This window comes from Lupinus angustifolius, chromosome LG06 (genome assembly GCF_001865875.1).
Source record: "Lupinus angustifolius cultivar Tanjil chromosome LG06, LupAngTanjil_v1.0, whole genome shotgun sequence".
NCBI lineage: Eukaryota > Viridiplantae > Streptophyta > Magnoliopsida > Fabales > Fabaceae > Lupinus > Lupinus angustifolius.
Window position 1 is genome coordinate 9,782,556 of NC_032014.1, and position 12,299 is coordinate 9,794,854.

The 12,299-nt window shown below is 33.2% G+C and overlaps 1 protein-coding gene across 1 annotated transcript; it reads left to right on the top strand.

Moving 5' to 3' along the window:
• On the top strand, positions 1,232-4,758 carry LOC109349711. The gene is made up of 3 exons (XM_019590639.1): positions 1,232-1,903; positions 2,519-3,000; positions 3,627-4,758. The coding sequence occupies exons 1-3, from the start codon at positions 1,250-1,252 to the stop codon at positions 4,468-4,470; spliced, it is 1,980 nt and encodes a 659-aa protein (XP_019446184.1). The 5' UTR covers positions 1,232-1,249; the 3' UTR covers positions 4,471-4,758.

Sequence of the window (12,299 nt, forward strand, 5' to 3'; positions counted from 1 at the left end):
GCAATAATTCGATAGCACAAATTTACTCTCATTTGCATACCCTTTTGCGTTTACCATCATTGTATGAGATATTAAACTTATGAGTGTTACTTTTTGCACGTTAGTATCAGTTCCAGATTGCTAATTCCAATCAATATCATAGAATTACATTAAGCATGGCACTTGAGACCGCTCTCACTTCAATATATGGCATATTCAATACACCTTAATATATACTTGCATGGAATAAAGGAAAATAATCTATCCATTATTAGCACGCATATCATTCATATACATTATTATTAAATTTTAAATAAGAATAATAAGATAACAAAAAAAATAAGAATAATACACATAAATGATTGTGATGAAGAAGACGCTAGTTTTTTTGTACTAACAATGGTATATTTTCACCCTATGGGTAGAGAACTAATCATTTTTGGAGTGTGTGATTGTCTCTCAACAAGTGTCGCTCATAAGAAACGAACTCTTGACTTTTTTGTCATCATTTGGATCTAACATAGTCTTACACCACTAATATTGTAATTAAGGTCCCGCTAGATTCTCTTTATTACCAAAAAGTTAAGAGTTTGATTCCTATAAGCGACACTTATTGGGATGAGCATCCACGTTTTTTCAAAATAGATTAATTCCTTACTTGTATGTGAGTGGATGCCCTTGGTAATATAAAAAAATGATTATAATTTCAATTTAGTCTTATAAAAGACTTTTGGTGTAATAACATATATAAATTGTCATTTATATAAGGATAGAAAAAAATGTATGTACTAATAGTGTATAAGATTTATATATTGACATTTGCATCATCCATATTTAATCATCCTGATCTTTTAAAAAATAATCTAAATGAATAATAAATAATATAATAACTATATATAATTTTAATAAATAAATATTTATATTACATATAAAATTAAAACTTGAAATAATTATATTTTATTTTCGTTGTAACCCATAATATTTTTTATTTATAAAATAAAATCATATAATCCTAAATAATTATAATTAATACATTTTAATTTAAGTTAAATATTATAATAAATACAAAAATTATAACATGAAATACATCTAATAAAATATATTCTAATTCTCTAAAATAAAAAATAAAAATTTAATATTTAATATCATAAAATAAGAATTTGTAAGATAAATAGGGAAGTGAATAAATAATCGGAAGAACGTATAAAAAGAATATAATAGGTTCCACTAAATCTCCGTGTTTGCATTCATTCTTCATTCTCCATAAGCAATGGATCCACCACTGATACCACTTTCTCTCTCCACCGTCACAACCACCGTACAAAACCACCCTGACTCCATAGAATCATCTCCTAACTACCACATTGTTAACAACGAAACATGGGCAGATAATCACGACCCTCTCCCCAATGTCCCTAACGCCAAACTCCGCCTCATGTGCAGCTACGCCGGCCACATCATGCCACGTCCTCACGACAAGTCCCTCTCATACGTCGGCGGCGAAACCCGCATCGTCGCCATCGACCGTCACACTTCTCTCAAAGACCTATGTTCACGTTTATCACATTCTCTTCTCCATGGAAGAGCTTTCACTCTCAAGTACCAACTACCAAACGAAGAACTTGATAATCTAATAACTGTAACAACTGATGAGGATCTTGATAACATGGTTGAAGAGCATGATCGTTTGGCTTCTTCGAAACTGTGTCCTTCTTCGCGTCTTAGGGTTTTCTTGTTCTTCAGTAAACCTGATACTGCGGTTTCGATGTGTTCGCTTATGGATGATGTGAAATCAGAGACGTGGTTTGTTGATGCTCTGAATAACTGTGGGATTCTTCAACGTGGTGTTTCGGATTCTGCTGCAGTGGATCAATGTCTGGTTAATCTTGATGGAGTTCATGAAACCAATGATTTGGAGGCTCAGGTTAATTACCAAACCATTTTTGTTATCCATGTTTTTGTTTTTATGAGAAATTATTCTTTGATGCTCGAATCAACGGTTAGCATGGGTTTGAATTACTTAATTGTTTTTGTTATTTAAAAAAAGAAGCTAATAAGCTTAATTTATAAAAAAATTATAAACCAATAAAAAGGTAAAAATATATTGAGAAAGATGATTATTTATTTGTTGTACTTTATAATCTGACAATTTGATATATTATAATAATAATAGTATAAAAAACGATTTATATTTGACATGTTTTTATAAATAAAAAATGAAAATATAGTTTTTTATATAAATTTATTTTTAATGTTATATAAATTTTTTGCACAAATCATAGTTAGTGTTATTTTAGGAATACGTTTAAGTTGTGATGTTATCTGATTAATAAAATAGTTTAATAAGGAGTTTACATGGTTACTGTACAAATTTTGTTCTTGAACAAAATTGGATTTTGACGGGGAAGCAATAAAAATGTTTGAGAATTAAGTGTATTTCATGGATGTAAGACTTTTCTTTAACTCTAAAAGTGAACTCGCAAATAAGTAGAGTTTGGTTTCTTGTTTCGAAAACTTAAAAAGTTTTTGGGTCTATCAGGTAATTGTTGATTCTACTCCCACCACTGTGGTGGATAGTACCAAGGAGGTTAAGCAAGAGTTGCATTCAGTGGAGAATAATTCATCTTATGGTTCCTCCTCTTCAGCATCTTCAATGGCTAATTTGCCTCCAATAACGGTTCATGGTGTTGATGTGAATGGTTGTGGCAGGATTCAGGAACAGTTTGCACAAATGAGTTTTGGTACAAATGGGCTGAGGCATAACTTGCTGGATGATGGTTATGCTATATCTTCTGCTGCTACTCCTATGAATGCAATTCCTGAAGCTGTGAGGAATGTAGTTAATACTAATAATAATAATAATGTGAATCTGGTTAATGTGTCTGATGATGATAAATCAGATCATAATGGAGGACTTGGTGGATATAGAAAGCCCCCTATACCATTGCAGCTTGTGCAGTCTAGGACTTTCAATGCAACTTGTGGTGGTTTTGGTTTGGCTTCTCCAGATTCAGTTGCAAGGTATTCTTTTGTGCACATTTTTTCTAATTTTACTTTCAATTTTCACAACTATCTTTTTTTTACACTATTCAGTATTATCTAATAACATGTATGTTACAATATTTGATGACGACCGACAAAGTATAAAGATTCATTATTTGATTAAGGGGATAATAATGCCTATACATTAAACTTGTAGAATAGCAAGAAGGGCTAGCAATTTGTTTTTCTTAATCAAAAACTCCCCTTTCCTAAGTGTGGTATAGTGGGACATGTGCCTTTTTATATTCGGGTGAAGTAGTAACAAATTTGCGCCTCACTAACTCCCTAAACAGTTAAAAAACTTTTGTGTTTTGTATTAGTCACACTTATAAATATCACTAATTTCCTAAAATTCCAAAAAACAAACTTATACATACATACCAATGCTAATTGTAATAATAGATATATTATTCCCTTCACACTTTTTTTTCCATCATATGAAGTAAGTACAAAATTACCACATTTTCTACTCCTATTTCCTTTTCTCAACCTTTCTTTTATAAATCAAACACAACGTAAAGATATTAAAGTAGTATATTATAGGTTGATTTTACCATGACAAGAATGTGTTTTGAAAATATATTTTTTTGTTAATATTGTCTCAGTGAGAGCAGCATTGCATCAGCAAATTCTTTCTCAAAGACTGTTTACTATCATCATGAACAACTCCAACCTCCACAAATGGACAACAAAGCTCCTCCTACGCCAAATATCAAGACTGAAATATCTGAACACACCCCTACACTACAAAGGGAGCAAATTCAGGTTCAAGATTCAGGTTACACTTTATCTCAACAACAATTGAATCAAACTCAGCAACCCCAACATCATCATCATCAACAGCAACAGCAACAGCAACATCAACATCAACAATTTGTCTACATTCACCATCCTACAGCAACAGGACAAGTGCCTACAATGTCATCATACTACCCACTTTATCCCCCACCATCACAACAACAACTTCATCATGCAATTAGTCAGCAACAATATCCACTTTATGTAATGCCTGTGGGACCTAAACAACATGTAATACCCCAAGGTGCTGCAGCCTCAGCAGTATATAAGGATGGTGACCCACCAATTTACCCTACTAAGTTAGCTACCCCAACTATATCTGAAGTTGGTCCAAATGTTTACAAAGCCACTATGGCATCAAATCCTGCATTTGTTCATATACCCCCTAACCGATTTCAGCAACAGTATGTGACTTTGCCTCAAAATATCCATCATCAAACACACCCTATTGCAATAGCTCCCTCTGCCACTACTAATTATGGTTATGATCAATATGATGGACCTATCCAAGACCAAGTATACTATACTCAACAGCCCCCACAATACCAATCCATGACCCCAGCTGCTGCAGCTGCAGCACTATCAGATGTTTCAGAACAATTTCCTATAGACAATACTCAGTATCCAAACAGAGATTCACAGCCAGTATAGACCAGTTGAAAGAGAAATGAACCGTTTTCTTGAAGAAATATTGGGGTTGATTGGACTTATTGTTCAATACTGATATATGGTGGTACCTCTTTTTAGAAAATAAATTAGGACCAAGTTGTGTTTCTTTCTTTTTCATACATCACATCTATTATCTATATGAAAATAAATCTAACGTAAGATCATGTATTGCAAAACTAGCTTTTCTTGTCTTAATATTTTAATTTGATTGTATTTCAGTTGAATAAGGCAAGCCTCCTGTCATTACCTTTATGGAAGGATCTTTTTCTATCTGAATAATTTTTATTATATTTTCATGCATTTCAGTTGGTACTCACATTTATTTTGTCTTCAGATTAGCAGAAACATCATCAGATTTCTTATATTTCAGGCATTTTATTATACCTACACTTTGTCCTGTTTTGAGCATAATCTGAGCTTGCTGACATAAATAATTACATGTGTGCATGTTCAATTAGTACAACAAAGTTGTTTGGCCAGTGAGTAAATTAATGAGTCCAAAAGTTAAACTTGATTAACTCACATGTGCAAGTTCAATTAGCAAGACAAATTGGTTTGGATAGTGAGTAAAATAGTCAAGATAGGTCCAAAAGTTAAACTATAAGAGAAAGGCCTATGCTTATGAACAAGCTCTAAAATTTTAGTGAGGCTCATATATCTATAAGCACAATGGTAAAATACTAAAATCACATGATTTGCACTGAAATTGACCATCAAGGCTCAATCTCATGTGCACAAGCCCCATTCCTCTCATTAGCCACTTTACCTTTTCAACTAACAACTTTGGTATATAATATTTTGAAAGGTTTTTAGGCTAGCCAATGTTGGAACTTCTAAACTTTGAAATATCTCAAAATTTACAACAATGTTAAACAATGACAAATATCAGCAACAGTTATTTGTGAAAGAAAGAGACCCTCTTCTCAGGTATCATCTTTTAAACAAATAAAAATTGCAACAGGATCAATATAAATCAGGTGGTTTTTCTCTGCTACAACATTTGTTATTGGCATCTAGGGAATCTATAAACGTGCATGCAGTGTATCCAATAACTTGCTATTGTTTAACGTCTACTGAGACTAGATTTGGAGAATTTAGTATAGCAGACACATTCATGTGACATACAAATTTATGTAATTATTTATTGCTGTTTAGTACAGAATTTATGTACAGAAGTTATACACCAAAAACCACTCCTGGATTCGGAGCACACAGTTTTCACTTTTCATTGCACATTGGTTGAATAGAAACCCTGGATTTTCATCTGCACCCATGTTAAAAGAATCACAGGTTCTATATGCAAATCATTTTTATACTAAACTTATATAGTGTAATATGCGTTGTGTAAAGGTTTATAAACATTCAGTATCCACAATTTATTTGTATTACTTTTTGAGGAGTCAATAATAATTAAACACGAATAATTGATGATCTAGTGACAGTGTATAAAACTCATACAATGTCAATTGACACATTTTTCTCTCAAATTTATATGTTAATGATGCACAAATATATGATTAACACTACTATTATTTGATCAAGAAAACATCAATCACGGTCAACCAAAAAATAACTAACGACGCTATAAAACACAAATCACGGTCAACCAGAAAAATAACTAATTATATGTTAATGCTATGATTTAAATATTTAGATTTTTAGACATGTACATCATTAATCAAACTTAAAAATGGAGTATAGAAATATTTACAAACATAATTAACTGAAAGTGTAGATCAGCAGACACGAGTTTGTTCTAGCTTAACTATAAATTTTGAGTCTGATTCATTTAGAGCACAATTATGTTAAACATTTAATAGAAAGAGTTTTATCAGCTTTATAATATCAGCACACTCAAATCCAAATTAATTGATACCATTACAATGTCTAGGTGATTTCCAAATGACAACTAACATAAAAATCACTGAAGTAGTCAACTTCATCAGCTGGACATGAATCATGCACGCTTTCAGTTTTTTAACTGGTTGAACTAATCAAAATTATCGAATTCTATTTCAAAAACCAATTTCTAATTGAATGTTTAAAATATTGGTTGTAACGCTAGTTTAACAAATATTTTAATCATTATCAATTCAAGGTCAACCATATTTTCCTCTTCTATCATACGTACAATTATAAACGGGAAATGTTACAGACAAAATTTAATTCAATTGATGGATAATTGGAATTCTTAAACAAGATGTTAAGAATTTGAAACATGCCACGTGTATAAAGAAAATACATTAACTTATTAAAAAAACTCGTTAACGATTTTATGTCTTTATTAAGGATTATTTTCTTAAATATATCATATAGGCTTGTTTAAGTTTTTAATACATTTTAAGGCTGATAATCAAATTCTGGTTGTGTTATCACAGCCTATGATACATTATTCAAGATTCAAGCGTAGTTAAAAACAAATGAAATTTTCTTAATCGTAAGATGAAAACATCAATGCTTGTCTAGCAAATCAAGTTGAAGTTTGGATCTTCACCTACATACAGGGCAGCCGTATGTATAAACATACGAGGATAAATAATGTATGCCGACACTTAATAACTGTAAACTGTAGTCTAAATAAATATAAAATAAGTATATATAAGCGTAGCCAATACAAAGCAGACAGTGACATTATTTAAGCTATACGATCAGTGCCACAACATGATTCCATACCTATAAATCCAAGAAGTATGTCATTTCCAGATATTTTCTTTTAAATTACTTACAATTAATACAAAATAAAACAAAAGGCCAAAACCAAAGGAAAACCACAAAATGCTTTACTTGGTTACAAAATACAAGTCAAATGATTTAATCCCAAAAACATTGAAGAAAACCTCAGACACAACACCATTAATTTAAACCATAAATACCATAAAACTCCTTCCCATTCTTTCTCCTGAATTCAAATAGTGGACAAAACTTTAAACTGATTTGTAGGGCTTTACCCCGAAGGGAGCCCTTCCAGAAATTCTCGAAGGCCAGGGCTGAACCCAGGCCTAAGAGGGGGTTTGGAAATAGTTTTCAACCAGCAATAGACGCGCCTCGGTTAGAACCTCATTAGCTGCGTCATTGCCCCAAGCGCAAAGATGCTTATAACTATTGCACAACTTCTTTTTTATAACACTCTGATATCTCTTAACTTTTATAGCCAGCGATGTGGGACTAAAATATCAACTCACATTTCTTTTAATCTGTGGATCAGGTAACTGAAATTGAACAAAATTAAAACATATTAATTCATCTGTCAAATTGTTATTATAACACATTAGTTACACATAAATGATAGAATATGAAGATTAAAATTAATCAAAATATATCTAAAATTATGCACCCTCTTGCCTATTCGTCAGTATGAGTTAAAACTGCAACACTTAGAGCAAATGCAACCAACCTGTTCCTCCCACCATCCTGAGTTTATTTTCTGTCCTCGAGTGATGCTTGTCAAGTGGTGAGTGGAACATAGAGATCAAAATAAAGGTTCTGTAACAAACTTTAGACCATGAAATGATATGGGAAGATCAATTGCCATTGAAGAGTAAGGAACCCATGTTGTCATGTTGATAATGCTTGGGTTGATCAATTTGGATTAACCATGTACAAATGGAATAGAGAAAATACATGACCAACACTGCTTGTACTGTACATTGAAACATGTTGATAGGGTATGATTCTCCTTTGTGAGACTGCAGGTTCGTTACATTTTAAGGCTGATATTTCATGCTGGTTCTGTTTAATCAAAGCCTAAGATACATTATTTCGAAACTCGAGGAAACCAGTGGAAATTTTTCCTTTACATAAGGTATGGAAAATACTCCACGCGAAGAAATAGAGTAACTAATGGGTAAGATTTGTGACAAGCTATTAAAACCGGAGCAAACTTGTTGTCTCACATTTTGTAGAGTCACTTCATGTTCTAAAGTGTGATGATAGATAAAAAACATATAGCCTTTTACATTTTGATTTAAATTTTTGTTTTACGCCATCCCCCCACTTTTACACATGGATTGACATTTTAAAATATGCAATTTCTCGGTATATTATATTACAATACAGAGATGATATATCCCCAACTAATAGATCTCACCCGTAAAAATAAATAACAAAAGTGTTAATTGATTTATATTACATCATACACGCGTGAATATTAAAGTAAATTTAAACTCCAACAAATTATCGGTAATGGTAACATTTAAGAATACAGAAAAAATTAGTCTTCCAACCACAAAACTATGTTGCAATTTTAAAAAAAGAATAACAACAAATGATATAACATAGACGTATTCTAGAATACATGATTTCTGATAGATGTATATTTACGTCGACATCTTTACAAAAAAAATACCCATAACAAAAAAAATGTTTTAAGAATAGTTATGAATACCCCAGTTTACAAGACAGAATAACATTCTTCAAAATATAAATAATAATATTATTAAAAAGCTCTTTAAATTTCAACTGAAATTGGAAGGGGCCGCGCGAACGCTGGCCCCCACTGCCACAAATTATGATGTAGGCTCCACCACTTGGGTAGACCTTAGGGAAGCACCCCTCCTAAGTGCAATGGAGGTCACAGCCCTAGGCCATGGGCCATCTTGACCACCCATTGACCCCATCCAGGTAAGTATGTAATCCAATAGCATATACTTCTTTTTTATAAGCACACCATCACACTACATCATGTAACCTGGTCAATGTGGGACTTCTATGCTACTTACAACACATGATTCTCTCTATGCTATAACTGCCTTAAGATCCTGAGTGGTGCACAAAATAAGAAATAATGAAAAAGGACCAATCCTCTGACAAAATATACATTAAAAACACAGCAATGATATCATCTTACCTATAGTAAATTATCACACCAGACTAATCAACTTCAATCCATATTCTAGACATTTTGCAGACTCTATACTATTCCTTCAATTCATTCTTATGCCATCGTCTTCTTTTGTAATCGTGAGTATATTAATGACTAAACAAAATAAAGATAGTTTTATGATAAAGTCTTGACATCATGTTTAATGAAGTATCGAAGGGAGGAACAGGACAGAGACATGTTCTATCTCAGTGCCTAATCGCCAACTCACTCATTCATTGTCTGTGTTCATTCCCTTCCCACTGACTTAGAAAACAGAGAAAATGGATCATAGTAGAGTGTTTTTGTTATTTTTTACATATAGAAAAAATGTATTTGATCTCAAAACTTAATTTTCTAAAATCATGGTTAACATAACGTGAACTACTAACTTTTTTACAGTACCAGCAATACTTTGAGGTTAGAACAAGTTAACTTCTCTATAAATCCATTGACCTTTATGTTGATGAAAAATAGTCAATATCCTTCAATAAAATATGCACAACAGCAGAACCAAAATATAAAACCGGAAGTTGAATATATTTTGGATAACACCCCAGATTGTCATGCAACACATTTGTGTAGCCAACATTCCTAGTAAAGTGAGATATACCAAAAATGTCAACCTTGCCCTCTCACCACCAAAATTTACAAGAGCCATTATCGTTTTCCCTTACAATGAATCTTTTTTCTTCATATGTACAGAGTAGTAGGCTATTGGGGTGGCTACATATGTGCTATGATGGTACTTAACTACTTATTTGATACTAATGGTAGAAGAACACAAACCTTCATAACGGAATCTTGACCTCTAAAGTTCCATGGGTTGTGTTGCAAAGAATGAATAAAATGGTTGGAAATAAGAAATTGTGTAGGCAGTAATGTAAAAGGGTTGAAATTGTTATAAGGTTGTTTTTAGGATTCAAACTTGTGATATCATGGTCGTTAAACGACAATTTTACAGGTACACAAAGGTCGCTCTCTATGTTAGCTAGTAACAACTCTCATTTTGTAATTGAGAACCCGAGAGGAGAATTGTTGGAGGTGCATTTGTAGTGGAAATACTATCAGAATTGGTCAAATGGATCCCAACCCTCCCAGATGGCATGCGTCACTCAGGAACTCCAAACTTTTATGGTGTCAAGCAGCTAGTGACTTGATCGATCTCTTCATTTTGCAGCTGAGACAGATTTTGTATTAGCAACTTTTTTCCCATGGAAGAAGCATCTCATACCAGGAAAGTTTAGTTGAGAAGTAATGTCCAGAATGACAGATTAATCTTATAATGCAGTGTGTAACTACTATTTCTTATAATATTTTACTAAGTGGTTGGAAAGAGATGATGTTGTCAAAGGTTGAGAAGAAAATTCCTTTTAACCAGTTTCTCAAGTTATCCAACATATGTAATGAGCTGTTTTAAACTTCCTTTTGGTTCTTATCATAGTATTGAAGAATATGAATGTGGGATCAAAAGGAGACATAAAGAAAGACTCATGGAATTCTTTATGCAAGGCTAAGCATTGTCGTGGTTTAGGTTTTCGAAACCTGAAAGCTTCTAATCCAGATGTTCTAGCCAACAAATGGTTTCCCTCTCATGTTGGGTTTAAGGTTTGGTAATTGGTCCTCAATTTGATATTGAACTTAGATGCAAAGGCAGAGGTTCTTATATATGCTGGTTTAGCTGAGAGGAGGAGTTGGTTGATTCAATGCTCTACTCTTTTGAGGCATGACAGATTAAGAACATTCCTCTAAGCTGGCTTTACACAGATGATAAACTGTATAAATGGAAATTTGGATGGTTTGCTTATAGTTAAAACAGCTTATGATTTGATAATGGGTTACAAAAGTTCTTCTGTTGGATCTTTCTCTAGTGCTCAAGTTGAGAATTGGAAAAGGTTGTGGAAGTTACAAACTCAAATGAAAGTGTTCATGCTATGTCTGGCGGTTCTTTATGTGAAAATGTGGAGGAGTCTTTGGATCATATGTTCATGCTATGCCCGGTAGTTCGCCCCACTTGGTGCCTTGTCACTGACATCTGTAACTACTCGCTAATAATTGATGGATGCGGGAATTACTTGGGGCGGCTAAAAGATTGGATTTAACATGTGGATGATGAGGTTGCAGTCATTGTGGCGGACTCGTGGTGCTGTGTTGGTGTATTTGGAAGGGTACAGTGAACTGTACCAGCAAAAGCAAAATGAGGCTTTAACTATCCCTGGGTCTTGCCATGTTGAAGGATTTTAGAGACAAGCTCAAACAACAAGAATTGTTGGAAGCTACCTCTACCAGACTTCGATGTTGCTTGCTTTCATAACGACTTAACAGATATTGCAGCAGTTCTAAGAAATGAGTTTAGCCCAATTATTTTTGCTGCGTCCTTGCTAGTCATTCAAGGGGTGGATCCAATGGTAGCTAAATCCTATGCAATTCCTTTAACAAAGGTTATCCACAAGTAGCCATAGAGACTATTCTTCTGGATTGTAAAACTATATCAAATAGTTTCAATGGCTTTTCCATTTCTCATGTACACGGAAGCTCAAACGTACTACCCGCCTGCTTCTGTAGCGGTTTCTGGAGTCAATTTGCTCCTCCTGGTGTACCAAGTTAGCTTTGCAAACCTTTTGATTTCTTAATGATATAAGCATCTCTCCCCTTATAAAAAAGGGTAGTACTTATTACTTAAACATATGTAAAAAATTGCAACACAAACTACTAGCATAAGATCCAAAATGGAGACAGTTGATAAGCATCACAAATATAAACTCCCTACTTTACCACAAAGCTCCATAAAAAAGATTACTTGCTCAAACGCAAGGCTCACTCTTGTGTATAATATGCCAAGGTCTCATCCAATTATGAAATTTTTTATCCAAAAACATGTTTTGCCTATGCCTCACAAAGGAAGCTGGTGTTTCAAAACATAGCAAGAATTGGAAAGTCTTAAGCTTTGTAA